This window comes from Eptatretus burgeri, chromosome 5 (genome assembly GCF_056783735.1).
Source record: "Eptatretus burgeri isolate ZD-2024b chromosome 5, Ebu_testis_v1, whole genome shotgun sequence".
In the NCBI taxonomy this organism is placed as follows: domain Eukaryota; kingdom Metazoa; phylum Chordata; class Myxini; order Myxiniformes; family Myxinidae; genus Eptatretus; species Eptatretus burgeri.
In genome coordinates this window covers 99,189,974-99,206,489 of record NC_140965.1, presented here as the reverse complement: position 1 = coordinate 99,206,489, position 16,516 = coordinate 99,189,974, and the positions used below count along the sequence as shown (strand labels likewise).

Below are 16,516 nucleotides of genomic sequence, written 5' to 3'. Positions count from 1 at the left end.
GGAAATAAATGTTTCCTATTGTTTGAATATTCACCTGCTCGTTGCGTCCCTTCCTCCATTGAACTTCCGTAATTGCATTCGGAATATTAGCTGGTTTTTAACACCGATAACATAATCGGGTCCAACGGGCTTGGCGGTAATAAACTGCTCGGCAATCACAAACGGAACGAGCTGCTTAAAGCGGCTTGTTTCCGTGCAGGCTCCGTTGAGGTGTAGGATCCCGGCATTTTTGTCGACGCGAATAATGAGGTACATCGAGAATTCGGCGATCGACCCTGTAGAGCGTGGACAGAAAAGTTGGCTGGCTTATGGTGTGGTTAAAAGCACACCCGTAGCTGGATTTCGGCATTGATCCGAAAGCTACGACTGGATTGCCACGTTCGGTGGGCGTGTGCGGCCGCAATCGGGATAAAAGCGGCCGTACGCATGCCGGAGAGGCGAGAATCTACAACTATATATATACACACACACACACACACACACACACACACACACACACACACACACACACACACACACACACACACACACACACACACACACACACACACACACACACATAAACAAGCAAGATGCTCGTGCTATGCACGGGAGGAGGTTTGACAGCTGGTTTATGAAAGACTTGAGGAAAAAATCTCACTACAGCTGACCCCAATAGAAGTAATATGGATAATATTTGTATGATGTCACAATGGTGAAACTGAAAATGCCAAATCCATGATCATAAGTGGGAACCCTCACATCATTTCCTCATTCCACTTTAAACTCAATCTCTCTTTCTTCATTCCAAACAGCATCATTCCAATCACGAATTAATACTATTGCGTTAATACAACAAAATACAAACACTTGTGAGGTAAATGAATATAGATGCTTTCGTCACATGACACCCAATACAGATAAATCTGCCAGTAAGAAATGGTGGATACAAAACGCTTCATACCGATCGAAAATTAAAATTATCATTGTATTGAGAAATTTAGGAAACCTCCCACCCACCTTTTTAATGTATAAATGCGGGGTCGTTCAGGTGGAAACTCAAAATCACAATCGTATTGAGATAGTATCATACCATCGAATGTTTCTGCTGAACCCATGATTATGTTGACTTCTGAATTGGGAGCAGCTTTGTATGGATTGAAAGTCAAAATCAAAATTGCATTGAGGAATTTATGAAATCTTCCACCACCTTCAGACATCTGCTGGGACCCCAAAACGTTCCACAGAAGGTTTGATGGGGCGAGCCCAAAAACTGAGGGAGTAGTTCGGGGACAGACAGACACTCCTGCTTTATTGGGTCGCCGAAATAGGTGACCCTTATTGTCAGTAATTCTGTCTGTTTGTTTGGATGTTTGTCATCAGCATAATTGGTAGTAAACGTGGGCCGATTTTGACTAAACTCGGGTGGTAGGTACATCTTATGACCTAGTGCTTCGGAAATTGTGATGGTTGCTAGGGACGCTTTAGTTCCCTAGCAACAACCGAAAAACCTTCAAAATCGGTACCGTTAACAGGAAATCAATTCCGAAAGCCATTATTGCACGTAGGGTTATGAAATTTGGCACGAATGATCTACAGGTGATGCTCTATCAAATATATTCCAGTTTTTATGATATATGGAATACTTTACCCGCAGCGCCCCCTACAATTATGGTATGCGCGAAAATTGGCGAAAATTGAAGGCCCCCTAGCGACCAGGTGAGTGCATTGATACAAATGAAACTTTGCAGCTACCATGATACTCAATGAGTACTGCAACTTTGCCTCAGGACATATTGACCGATTTTGCTTAGGTCAGGGGTCAAAGGTCAATTAGTGCAAAAATCGATAATATGCGAGAGCTGGAGGTGCCTTCACGCCAAATGCTACTCCTCCTAGGGTTATGGTCCGATGGTCATGAAAATTCATACTAATCGTCTGGAATACATTGTGCACAAACGGTCGAGCCGGATTTTCGATTTAGATCTTTGTTCACCCACAGCACCCCCTCAAACTTTGGGGATTTCCGATTTCAAACCGCATTTTCGGTACTTTTCATTCAAATGGATACCGAGTAGTTATCAGTAGATGGAACTGGATGAGATTTGATATGCATAATCTTAAGGTGATTCCCTTTCCGCTATATGACATCCATTTTGCTCTATATCTTGTAGTTTCCATGCTCAGCGACCCATCGCCACCTACCGGCTTGTAAAATATATATACATATATATATATATATATAAATAATATTATATATTAATGTTATATTTCTACTAATAAATGTCTGTGTGTGCGTGTGCATGTGTGTGTGTGTGTGTGTGTGTGTGTGTGTGTGTGTGTGTGCGTGTGTGCGTGTGTGCGTGTGTGCTGGTGTCTGTGTGTCTCCTCCATAACCATAAAATCTAGCAGCCTGAAACTTTGCATGCATACCAAGAACACTTCATGGAAGTGCAAGAGTGAAAATTGGGTGTTTGGGTGAATTAAAATACTCCTTTTGAAGATAATTAACGACCTTATTTAATTATATCCTTCATGAGGCGATCCTCGACCACCTCACTATTTGAGGTCTTAAGGCGTTTCCTGGGTAACCTCGCTGGGGTCTGAAGCCGCCATGTTTTTTGGCCTGCTCAACCTCACCTTGACTTGGAACAGTCCGCAATGATTTCTTAACGATAAAGATCACCATGAGTATCTCTTAAACCAAGGAGAATTACAAAATTTAAGCTCCAGAATCGAACTTACAAGCAGTTTAGACTCACAGAAAAGTATACATTTGTCCAATTCAGACATATTTGACATTTTTGGGCATCTCTCGGAGGTGTAAGTTTAATATGACGGTCGGTGATTGCCAATTACGTGCCAAGGGAGCCGTTTCTTATCAACCGCTTCGTCGGAGTGCTTGAGCCAGCACTCTACAATATTTGCACTTTCACTGAATACTGTATATAGATCGACTAAAACAAAGTTCAGGGATACTCGCCTGCGTTGGCCACGTGTTGTTCTGCGGTGCAACAGGTGGTGGCTGCCTCATTGAAAATGTGAAATTTTATTTTCCACGACGTTTTTCCTTTTTGTTCTTCCATCATACGACCCATCACTTCGGCATAGATAATTACAAATAAAAATTTAACGTTTCGCATTTAAAAGTTTCTCCAAACGTTTCGTGCATTGTGTGGTAAAGCCACTTGGCATGTTTTTCAACTTTCATTTGTGATACCATGGTTCTACACTAGAGGTAGGAAGGCGAAATAAATTATATGATCACAATGAGAAAATAAACATTTTCGGTTCTGAAGTAAAGAATCGCCACATCACGACAGGAAAGCCAAGAGGTACACATGCTCACTCTGTGCACCCTGGATTTGAATCCCAACCCAGCTCAAAACTGTCCTCCCGGTGTTTCACTGGCTCAGTGATTCATCACTGTGTGTGTCATCTCTTGGAATGACGATAAATTGGTCATCACATCTGCCGGAATCCCACACACCTCTCCATCCCATATATATATATATATATATATATATATATATATATATATATATATATATATATATATATATATATATATATATATATATATATATATATATATATATATATATATATCTCCCTGGCCCTCCCCTCTATCTCTCTCTCCCAACCCTCCCCCTGGTCCCCCATCTTTCCATCCTGTTGAGGGGACTGTGGCATGTATGAATCAGATACAGAGCCGACCGGTGGGGTGCAAAGGTTGCTGCATGTATGAGCTGGTGGTTTTGAATGCTTCCGCCCCAGGTCTCAAAGTGCGTGTGTGTATGTGTATGTGTATGTGTATGTGTATGTGTATGTGTATGTGTATGTGTATGTGTATGTGTATGTGTATGTGTATGTGTATGTGTATGTGTATGTGTATGTGTGTGTGTGTGTGTGTGTGTGTGTGTGTGTGTGTGTGTGTGTGTGTGTGTGTGTGTGTTGTCACAAAGCATAACATATTGTCTCTGCTAACTCCCCTACCCCCACTACTCTTTCTCTCTTTCTCTCCTTGTCCCGTCCTTGCTCTACCCCCTCCCAATACAGTGCAGCACCCTCCTCCCACACCTCTCTCACTCTCCCTCCCCTCTCTCTGTCTATCTGTGTCTCTGTCTCTGGACATATCCAGACAGTGGTTATGTCTGGCTGGTGTTTATGTCTGGACGGGAGTTTGTCTCCAGACAGGAGTTTGTCTCCAGATGCATCCAAACAGGAGTTTGTCTTTAGATGTGTCCGAGCAGTGTTTGTCGCTGGGCCATGTTTATAGTATGACCGGTAGAAAATGGATTTCAGACATTATTTTGTTTCCGTATTCACTGTTATTCTATGCAGAATCATTTTGATGAAAAAGTATGAATTAATGCTCGACCACACATCTGTATACATACATACATATATATATATATATATATATATATATATATATATATATATATATATATATATATATATATATATATATATATATATATATATATATATATATATTATTCACAGTCCTAAGACTCCAGTCGGAATGGCACAGAAAGATGCAATGGTCCCCCTCCTCAAAGCAATCTGTAAAAAGTCAAACAAAGTTAGACTTATTAAGCTTTCTGAAGCACCGATCATTTCTCGTCAGTGGTTTTTAAGTCTTGCAACATTTTTAAAGTGGCTATAAACAATTGCTGAAGGACAAAACAACGTCATTCTCAGAGTACTAATTTGGACTCCTTTTTCAGAGAAGCCAACTCAAAACTAACGTGCATTTGAAGTATTCGCTTCTTACACCTGCTTGCTCCTGACCTGGTTATTTTGCAGATCAATCCCGAGTCTGTTATTCATAATTTTTGTGGACAAATTACAAGTATTGGGGAGAAGGATATTTGGAAGGTAATTATTTCGGTCAAACTTATCTTATTTTTGTGGCTCAATACCAGTTCAGATTTATTCCAAGTTTAGGGGGATTTTTCCTTCTTTCGAACATTTTGTTAAAATAGTTTTGTTAATTACCTCCACTATCGAAGGTGGACGGACAATATGTTTTCACCCCTGTCTGTCTCCCTGTCTGTCTGTGAGCAGGATATCTTTGGTGGTTGACAGTTTGGGTGTGTGACGAGGACGAATTGACGAGATTTTGGTAAATATCCAGATCCGGGCACTATGATGTTTCTTCACCATTGAGAGATGGGGCCAAAAAAAGATATATATCACGATATCACAAAACAATATGGATGGATTCGTGGGAAACTTTATGGAAAGGTTGGGTGTCGGACAAGGACGAATCAATTCAATTTTGGTGAGGATCCAGACGAAGATCCAATATATTTTTTTAATTTTCAAAGTGATTCTTCAGTATTGAGAGACGGGGCCAAAACGATGCAAAGCTCATTTCAAAAAATTATTGATGGATTGTGACCAAACTTGGTGGATTAGTTGGTTAAGTGACAAGAACAAGCCGATTAGATTTTCGTTCAGGTCTGGATGTGGATCCGGCCTATCAGTGGGATAAAAAACATAAAACTGTTCAGCCGAACGAAGGAATGTGCTCTACCGAGTGCCCTTCCAGTTTACTGTTCAGTGCAGCATGTAGGAAAAATGCTGTTTATACTTTTTCATAGATGCAATATATTCCATAAAATTATACAAAGAATTGCAATTTGGCTTGTTGAATCACAGGCTGTGAATTTATCTTGTAATATAAATTATGGCACATATGTGAAAGGTTTATTTATTTCCTCGAAATGCAATCATTTTCTGGGGGCACAGCTGTGCTGCTGATGCAATTACCCCTGTTACCAATATGTTGGTACTCATTTTGCTAACCTCTGAAGGATGACAAGCTGTCAATCCTACCTCATGTTAATTCAACAGCCTGACAGGGGCTTGAACTCAAGATCCGAGGATCTTAAGCCATCCATCTTAACTGTTAAGCCAACACCAAGCCGCCTAAGGTTTATGATTCAGAAGCGAAGGAAAGTATAAGAGGTGTTAATAAAGAAGTGTCATCAAAGCCAAGCTTATGCTTCCTGACAAAATGAAGTGGAATTTAACTGAACCAGAGCATTAAACAAGAGCCATTAATTAATGAAAACAGGAGCAATTATCACAACTTAAGTTATACCTCGCTGGTTCATAGAAGGCCATACGCCGTGCCTTCCGGTCATATGCTGCGACCTTAAAGGGCAGCACCTCAAGACGGAAGAGTCCTGGTGCCATTGTCAGAACATGAGAACCGTGGCTTGGTTCATAGAGATCACCATGACCTGGTTCTGGATGCGGCATACCAGCTGGGTCACGGCCCACAATGTAAAAGTTTGCTCCTGCGACCATGCGTGTACGGCAGTGCCACTGGACCTGCAGAAGAAAGCTTGCCGATTTTACTCTACTCAAAATGGCCACACATTTTCAGCAATAAAAAAAAAACTCTTGGATATACTACTAAATGTAAGGAAAGGTTCAAGATGAGTCATTGTTGGAAACTGCAAACAAGATATACCAGATATAGATACGTTTCAAAAGTGACATATGGACAGGGATGCAACAGATTAATTGGCAGAGATCATTTATTTCATCCTTATCACCTCTGTAGGACCAGCATAAAGCATTGGTGAAGGAAACACAGCCAGAAGTGTTGTTGCAGCATCCAAGCCTCCCCCTCTTTCTCCTGCTGCAAGCACGGCAGCGTGTTGTTGCAGGCGTACATGCAATGGGACATCATCTGCTTTTGTCCAGCCACCCAATGGATGTAGAAGCAGCATGGGACGTGAGTATCCACGAGACTGGATAGTGCGCCGTGTCTCTGCCATAAGTAGTGAGTGACCCTGATGCACTGGGTTGCGAAGCTGGAATGCAAATACAGCATCTGGGAATAAAGAAACAGACAGGAAGAGAACACAATGAGAGTTCAGTCAATGGATGGTGAAAGTGAGGAACTTGAGAATTATGAAAGGATGTCTTCACTCTTCATACCTACACACAGTATAAATTGTTTTTTGAGTGCCCACTCTGAGTCTGGGAGGTCGGTAGGTTGAACCCCGGCTGAGTTAAATCAAAGGTTTTCAAAACAGTTTGTCCTGCTACCTTGCTTCATACTCAGCATTTGGAGGTTATAACACAAACAAACCCTATGGTTTGGCATCCCTTGGGGAGGGAGATTCCTCTCCAATCATGCCCGCTGATTGAGGAGAGAAAAGTGCCACCACCAGATGACACTGCACTGGGAAGTAACTCCCCCCAAAGTCAACGACTGTGTTTGTGCGATGTCAAGTCCTGCATTGTGTGGGTTTGATGTTTCTAACTGTAAGAATGAGTGATGCATGTCGATGGTCACATTTAATTACCTTACACTTATTCTAATCATTCAACATGGAAATAACTATGCCATATCAAGCATTTATTAATCCTGAGTAATCATTTCCACAACAATATATTGTTACGGCTGTGGAAATTCGCATTACACCATAAAGGGTCCTCAGGTGAGATATATCGGTAAGTTCATTTGTAGTTAGCCCAAACCCGTTGTGTAGAGGGAATATATGTGATCCATTCGGGCTGCGATTCTTCAGTTAGCCGTTTTTCTTTTGCTGTCGTTATTTTGGTGCAAGAACAACAACGAACATCGCCACAACCAACATCTCAACGATCACGCCATTCACTACACGACGCCAACAATCACGCTATTCACACCACGACGCCACCTTCCACAACTACGCTACCACCATCTTCGCCACTCGCCATTCAACGAGCACCGTGCAGTCACGATCTCTGCGGGATCGTGGATCGGGAATAATTCCCTGGCCCCGAGCCAAAACTGACTTTCCTCGTCCCCCGCACGGCGCGGGGAGGGGGGAACGAGAAGGCACGCCCCCTTTTGGGAAGCTTCCAGAAGGGAGGTGGAGCCATAAACGGGGTGGGGCGAAGGGTGGAGCCCCACCCTACAAAAGGCGTGGGCGTGGAGAGTCGCTGTTCGGTCGATTGTCGAGAGTTATGGGCGTGAAGGTCGACGATAACGTCATTCCCTTGTCCCTGTTCCCTTGTCCCCGAAGGGGAATTGTCGAGAGTTGTGGTGATTGTTCCTGGTCGGAGGTTCTGTTCGTTCGTCCCTGTCGGGCAGATGGCATGTGCAGGCGTGAGGCACGAGCCCAGTGGACCACGCCGGAGGGACTCGGAGTTATTGTAGCCAAGGGCTGGACGATGCGCTGAAGGGAAGTCGCGACTTCCATTTCTTTTGGGTTTTGTGTAAACGTGTGTGTGTGGCGCCAGTATGGTGAAGTAGAACTGTTTTAAGTGTTGCCGTGTGAATTGCATTATTCGGTTGTAGATCTGCGTGTGTCTCTTCGCTTGCTTTTATTGTGTTTTCTTGCTTGACTGTAATATACGTGCCTTCCGTGCTGCCGTGTGGTGCGGAATAAATATGCTGGTCCAATTGTTCTCCGTTTCGCTGCGTCCTTTCCTTCGTTTGAATCTCCATCTTGCATCATGTAAGGGATTAATAGTGGGTTTAAAATGCCCGGTAAATAATCTGAACCGTCAAGGTCGACGATAACTCCGCTCGATTATCCCTGGAGCACGGAACGAGCCGCTTAAGCGGTTCGTGTCCGGAGTCGACCTGTGGCGTGGTACAACTTCTCGGTACGCTATCCGCGCGGGTACTTAGGTAAATCGACCATTCGGCGATCGGACCCTATTTCGTGCGGGTGGAATGCGGACTAAGTTGTGGTGAGGTTAAACCCCCACCCGTGACTAGCTCCCGGCGTTGTTCCGAGAGGGTCACGACTGAATTGCACGTTCGGTGGGCGAAGTGGCCGCTATTGGTTACACGCGGTCGTTCGCACGCCGGCGGGGCGCGAATTCGCAACAATATTTTACTTTTGGGTTCATTTGTTATGATATAAATAAGAAATGAACGGTGCTTCTATCGACATCATTTCTCCTTCACGTCAGGTCAGGCCAGGTATGGCAGCATGCACCAGAGCAGCTCGTCGCTGCATCCACTTTCCGCAGGTACTCCAGGGGCCTCAATTTGGCCATTCCCGAGGCAGATGCCTGGCCCATCCACATCTTCTTGAGATGCCGATCAACCTGCTACAACCATGAGGTACGTGTTCAGCCCATTGACCTCCTCCACTCATGAGACTCCCTCGCTGAGAGAATCTGGTGAGCAGGATTAGTGTCAGGAAAACGAGCCACATGTCCATATAGCCGCAACTGATGCTCACGGACTATGCAGGTAACAAATCTAATTTGAGTCTCTCTCAGCAACCATTCATTGGACACAAAGTCCGACCAGCAATAGCCAAGGATTCTCCGAAGAGAGCTGGTACCAAAGGAATTAAGTCTCCGTCTCAGATCCCTGATCAGAGTCCAAGTCTCACATCCGTAGAGCAAGAATGGAAGCACCAAGCACCTGAAGACTCGGACTTTCATCCTCCAGCACAGGTAGCGACAGCAGCACACCCCATGATCCAGTGAATCCATGATGCCCCAGGCCTGACCCAGATATCTTTTGACCTCTGGTTCAGGGCCAGCAGAGGTATGAATATCACTGCCAAGGTAAGTGAATTTCTCCGTGACCGCAAGATCCTCAGCACAAACAGATCCAGACAGGACAGCAGCATCCAATATGCCATTGAAAGCCTGGATCTTAGTTTTGACCCAGGAAACCCGTAATCCCAGCAGCTCTGACTCCTCATGCAGTACCTCAACGGCCCCCAAAAGGATATCCAGCATCTCCGCAAAGATGACTGCATCATCTGTGAAATCAAGGTCAGAGATCTTGATCCAAAATGATGCACCACAGCTTGATCTCTCCGACATTCTCCCCATAATCCAGTCCGTACAAGCGCTGAAAAGTGTGGGGGCCAGTTCAGACCTCTGATGAATTCCAGTAACAACTGGAAATGAGTTAGAGATGGTACCACCACATCTCACAGCACTCTCAGACCCAGAGTATAGCTCAGACATTAGATTGATCAGTTTTGGTGGCACCCCACGAAGCCCAAGAATCTTTGAGAGGGCATCCCGTTTCACTAAATCAAACACTTTGCAGAGATCAACAGAGGCTGCAAGCACCCCCTGCCAAAACATTCATCTGCGTTTGGTGAGGACCGGAAGAGCAAGGATACGGTCAATCGTTGACCTCTTTGGTGTAAAGCCTGACTGCTCCGGATGCTGGTGAATTATTGTTCACCTTGCCTGGCACTGAGAGCAATGTCACCCCTTGGTAGTTGTTGCAGTCCTGGTGATCACCATTCCCTTTCCAGAGAGGGACAACAAGGCCCTCTTCCAGTCAGTTGGGATGATGCCTGCATTCCCAGCAGAGCACAGAACTGCATGCAACGACATGAGCAAGCATTTACACCAGCCTTGAGAAGTTCAGCATGGATGTCAAAGATCCCAGGAGCTTTACCCCATTTCAACCGGTTTACAGCAGTCTGTTTCCACAAACGAAGGTGGATCACAGTTGATTGGAGGGTCAGAAATATGAATAGTTACACCCCTGACAACCAACTCAACAGCTGGTGGATCAGCCTGGTACAGCCGCTCAAAGTAACCAGCCCAGCAGGCCTTCATTTCAGTCTCCTCTGTCGAGAGCCCATCACCTTCCGCTCTGACTGCAGTACACCAAGGGACAGGCTTGGAGGAACGCAATCCGTGAATTCCCTTGTAAGCAGGACGAGAATCACTTGACCACAGGTGATGCTCTACCCCCTCACAAATTCCTCACACATCGGCCTCCTTGTCCACTCTCAGTGCACATGCACATTTACACCTCAACTCCCTGAACAGCTCAGCTCTGCCAATAAGCCTGTCCCTGTGACTCTGGGCAATGGTATCCAGTGTCCGTTGAGAGACAAAATTCCTCTTCGCCCTCCGGAAATATCCAAGACATCAACTGGCAACATCAAGGATGTTGGTCTTGAAGGCACTTTTCAACTCTTCAGGATTCCACAAAGCACCCAGACCAAATCTCCCTCAGCCTGTTCACAAACTCCTCAGCTATCCTCTCATCCTTGAGCTTGCCAACATCCAGCCGAGGCTGGGATGATACCATTCTCCCAGATTTAAGCTGCAACTTCAGAGTTGCTACCACAAGCCTGTGGTCGGTCTTGAAGAACTGAGCACTCCGGTAGACCCTGCAGTTCTGGATCATCCTCAAGTGACTATCAGTGCAGTGAGCACATGGTCAATCTCCTTTGACACACCACCAGCATGAAAAAACAAGCCCAACAATGAGCTTGTGGGCACTGAAACCATGGACCAACCACCCTTAGTCCATGATTTCTTACAAAGTCAAGGAACTTAGTGTTGTTCTGGTCCACAGTTCCAGGCCCATGGGGACCAACACATGTCTCAGAACCATCCCTATCAGTTCCAGTAAATGCAATGAAATCTCCAAAGACTAGAAGAGTGTCTCACCTGGGGCACTGATGAACCACAGACTTGAACATGGCATCCTTCACATCACCTGAGAAATTTAAAAAGTCTATTTTTCGTTGTTGTTGCGGCTGTTGTTAAAAGTTTGTTTTTGTTGGCTTTCTCACAAAAGTACACACATTGTCAGTGAGTCAAATCTATTGCTGAGATGCTTTTACAAAGAACAAAGGTTCCACAACTCCCTTGTGTCAGTATTTGGGTTTTATGCATGTGAACATCTCAGCAATGCCACACCTCAATATTGAGGGCAAAGATATCAGCATGTGGTTGGGATTAAGGAATTGTTAATGTTCATAATTCATATTTATATATATATATATATATATATATATATATATATATATATATATGTATATATATTGTTACGGTTGTGGAAATTCACAGAACACCATTCAGGCTTCCCAGAGATCAGTTATGTCGATAAGTGTGTGTTCAGATAGATTTCCCCACCGAGGTCTAAAGGGAATTTATTCGTGTAACTGGGCTGTGATCTTTGAGGTAGTGTTTTTCTTTTGCTCTCTTTATTTTGGACCAACCGCCTTCACAACAACCACCTTCTCCACAACCACCTTCACCACAATGACATCTCCTAAACCACATCTCCTCACAACATAACCAACAACTAACAGCATCGCCTCACCTTCATCTCCATTGCGCCGCCATCTTTGCGCCAGCCACGGCGAGTTCCCCACGAACAACATGTCTGCCACCAGACGCGGGGACTCCCTAGTTGGGGCGAGGGCCAATGATCTCTGCAACGTCCGCGAGGGACGGATGATCTCTGCAACATCCGCTCTCTTCGCTTGACTTGCGATTGGATCAAAAGATCAAAAGGGGCGGAGCCAGCGGGGGGTCAGAGGTCGGAGGGGAGAGATCAAAACCTCGCCTCACGGACTCCATATAAAGGCGCGCAGAGACGCCAAGCGAGTTGTTGAAGTCTAGAGTCGGTGGCGAGCTGAATAAGTCTGGGTTCACCGTGGAGCTCGCTTGAAGAGAGTCGGTGGAGAGTCAGTCTGCGGCCTGTGAAGAGTCGTGTGGCGAGCAGGCAGTCGGGATCGTCGCAGCGGAGCCTGGAGCGCAGCCTGCCGTGCCGTGCCGAACTGTGGGTCGCTGGAGCGCAGCCAGAGAGGAGTCGCCAACCAGCGGCAAACGGTCCGAGGTGATCGGGCCCCGGGACAGTCCGAACGACACTGAGGAACTGGCGGGCTCTTAAGAGAGCATCAACTCTAAAAGAGCAAAGGCCCGTTCATTCCTCTGAGGCGTTGTCGACTTGACCCAATTGACCGGGCCGCACGACGAGGCCTGGGCCGAGCCGCGGTCACACCAGCTGCCATCTGGACGGGACATCGAGGAGTGCCCAGCGAGTCATCACGAAGGTAACAGGTATCCAGCCCGGTCTCTCGGAGTTCCTGCGGTCTCTACAGCTGCGTGAATTATAAAGACCCAAGAGGTCCAGTCCTACCCCTTGCCTTTCCTGGGGTTTTCTTTGAATGATTGTTGTGGCGCCGAGTCCGTTAAGTCGTAAACTGCTAAGTGATTGTGTAGAACGGTTGTAGTTTTTCTTGTCGTGCTTTTGTTGATTGCATTGCTTTTGTTTGCCTTGAATAATTGCATGCGTGTTTGCATCGCCTAATTTTATACGTGCATGCCTGCATACGTGCTATAATAATAAATGTCCTTGTGTGAATGTTCACCCGTTCGTTGCATCCTTTCCCTCAATTGAACTGCCATAATTAAGTTTGGAATATAGTTGGTTGTTAATAACCGATAAGATAATCGGATCCGACGGGCTTGGCGATAATCCGCTCGGCAATCGCAAACGGAGCGAGCTGCTGAAGCGGCTCGATTCGAAACAGGTCCCGTCGAGGTGTAAATCCCCAGCATTCTGTCTGTGCGCATAATTAGGTAAAATGACAATTTGGCGATCGGACCCTGTCGCGCATGGACAGAATAGTTGGCTGATTTTCGGTGTGATTAAAGATACACCCGTAGCTGGATTTCGGCGTTGATCCGAAAGCTGCGACTTGGTTTGCCCGTTCGGTGGGCGAGAGTGGCCGCCATTGGCTAGAAGCGGTCGCCTGCACGCCGAGCGGGTGGGAAACCACAACAATATATATATATATATATATATATATATATATATATATATATATATACACATATATATGTATATATATATATATATATATATATATATATATACACATTTATATGTATATATATATATATATATATATATATATATATATATATATATATATATATAATAAAAAGATTATAAACAACCAGGTCAGGCCCGGTCCTCCATCTTTAAGAGGTGATTACTAGCACTAAGCTACCTTTCCAAGCTTGGCTTCAAATTTTTTTTCATCTATGGGTATATGCCTTTCAAGAAAACACAGTGAGAATTTGCCACCCCAGGTGGTACCAATATCTGTTCTGGCTCATGGACTATAATGCTTCCCTCTGGTAACCATAATAAAAAAAATAAAATAAAAAAATGATGGCAAAATTAAATAATTGAAAATAAAAAACTGAAAATTTTGGGAAAAACAACATAAAAATTAAATAATTAGAAATTGGGGGAAAATTAAATAATGAAACGTAGTAATTGAAAATTGAAAAAATAAATAATTAAAATGTTAAATAATGGAAAAATTATTCTTCGTAAGGTGGGACACCAAGACTAGACATTTAATGCCTCCCTCCGGGAAGCATAATAAATACTTAGAACTAACGACTGTAATAAAGTGTACTCGGACGTTTGGAATTGAAAGAGATCCAATGCATGCATGCTAGGGGTTAAAATTATCTGGCTGGGTCTGATATGAATTTTGGTGCAGCCTGCGAAACCTCCTTCTGCATTAGATTTTCAATTGACATGAAAGGGAGAGAGGTACTAGGTACAGAGAATAGAGGGGTACCAGGTACTCCTCCATTCTCTGATGAACAAGGATCAAAGGATTTATTCTCACGCACAAATTGTAGAAACGACAAGTACGATTCGAGTCATTAAACAAATTAACTTAAGGAATGGGAATGGAATGCGCATCCTCAACATGAGGAAGCAATGCTCAGAACACTAGTGTTTGTACAGGCTGGCATCATTGTAGTGATGGATAACGCAAGTTTAAACTGCCAATGAAAAGGTATGCATGGAAAAATACCTGCGTTGGCTTGCTGGCACTTTTCTCGAATTTCCTTCGGAGTGAGACGGTACTTATCGACACCATCTCCCCAACGTATTCTCTCGAGGACATCCAGGTCACCTCCCATCAGCCAATCCCCACTCTCCATCACCATCTTGATAGGTCCAAAAATGATGTGAATGAAAGCTCAGCAAAGTGTGAAAGTGAAATAAGTTATACCATTCAAAAATACACAGTGCCAGGAAAGCAGTACAAATATTTAAGCTACAATTTTAGTTTTTCTCACATGGCATGAAGTAAGAGCTTAACTGTAGAAAGGGATCACCTTAATGTAAGGGTGTTTCACATTGACGATGCCCCAAACACGCGCAGCACGCTCTTCTTTTCGATGATAATAGATTTCTGGTTTTCTGAGGATGGCAAGAGGGCGACCTTCGAACCAAAGTGCCACAGCTTCTGTGTTTGTCAACAACTCCTTGTCTTCCGTTGATATGGGAAGAACGATGGGAATGGACAGATTGGAAATTCCATCTGAAAAAGTTTTTAATTGGCTAGTTTGGGTTAAAGGAATTTTCGTTTTACAATTATCTGAAGCTCATGATGGAGCTTATACATGCAGCACATGCGGGACAAAGAGAGGATTCGACAACTGTTTACTTTTACATGAATTACAATGACATTAGTAGACTGTAAACGCATATGGGATTTATACCTGAGTCACCTCAATCATGATGCAGGGGTTTGGATGGCAATGTTGTAAGTACAATATTTATTTTGTTTTGGGCTTAAAGGTTTGCCCAGAGCGATGTGCATTCGCCTTTGACCTGTCTAGCCTGCATACAAATCTCAAACCAGCCATCAACTGTCACCGTGGCGTTCCGATTGATCAATGTGTGCGCCCTCCCTTGGCTAGACATGAAGCCGGAGGATTCATCTCCCAGCACTAGTCATGAGTGGACGTTAAAGATCCTACAGTGTCCTTCGTAAAGACTAGGTGAGCTGTCATCGGCACCCTGAACAAATTACAAAGCCATGCCTTGACGACATGCAACAAGTGGTCTGGGTCTTCTTGGACACTTCTTGACATTAGGTTAGATTGCTTGCTATCTTGGAGAGTGGTTGCTGTCTGGACAGCAGCTTCTGAACTATAAACACATTCACCAGGTAGTTAATTTGTTTCATGTGAACAACCATCTTTGACGATAAAGGGTAAACAATTCATTTTGCTTTCATATTTTTCTATAATCTATATTGTCTCCTGCCCTCCGACAAGGTTGGAGACGGGGGACATTAAAATGAGCTCCGACTGACCATGTACTTTTGTGTATGAGATATTTTTAAAACAATTGAACATTTAGCTTTCATATTGCAGACATCTATTCCTCATGACATTATCTCAACCTGTTCAGATCACTTCTGTGATTGGCTGAATTATGTTGCCATGACAACCATCTCCGTAACTTGGTTTGTGTACGAGATATTTCAAAAAAACGTTCAAGATTTAGCTTTCATATGACACAGATGTATTCTTCATACCACCTAAAAGGTGGGGGGGCCTGGACTATCAGCTCCTTGGCTGTATTTGTGTTCAGCATTTAAAAACATCCTTGTGTATAATGATATACAGAAGGGACATTTGAAATATAATGCACATGCACATCCAGTACCATGATTTGCAGTGAAACAGAATAAAGTCAGCTTTGCTAACTTTACAAAATAAACTCTGCTTATTCCCTAATAACAGGCCAAGGTGGTTCAACTTACAGTCAAGCAAACAACCAAAGTGGAGTGCCTGTAGGTACTCGCGCTCCCTCATAAATCCTTTAAGGGGTGTGGCCCAGCCCTCACTGAGGACCTGTAGCCATTGGGTGTCCAACTGGAAGGAGAGACACATGAACAAGTAGAATGTTTGTATGTTGGTCTTCTCTGGAGATAACAGAATAAGACCAATGCATGGG

General features: G+C 44.1%; 1 protein-coding gene across 5 annotated transcripts in view; it reads right to left on the bottom strand.

Moving 5' to 3' along the window:
- LOC147027037 (bifunctional 3'-phosphoadenosine 5'-phosphosulfate synthase 2-like) overlaps positions 1 to 16,516 on the bottom strand; it is a 100,935-nt gene that overhangs the window by 6,954 nt on the left and 77,465 nt on the right. For all 5 annotated transcript variants that reach the window (XM_085883128.1, XM_085883129.1, XM_085883130.1 and 2 more), the window contains 5 exons: positions 16,323 to 16,434; positions 14,884 to 15,089; positions 14,577 to 14,712; positions 6,555 to 6,835; positions 6,095 to 6,327 (listed from right to left, as the gene is read on the bottom strand). In XM_085883128.1, coding sequence (XP_085739254.1) covers positions 6,095 to 6,327; positions 6,555 to 6,835; positions 14,577 to 14,712; positions 14,884 to 15,089; positions 16,323 to 16,434 — 968 coding nt within the window. The remainder of the gene's footprint in view (positions 1 to 6,094; positions 6,328 to 6,554; positions 6,836 to 14,576; positions 14,713 to 14,883; positions 15,090 to 16,322; positions 16,435 to 16,516) is intronic.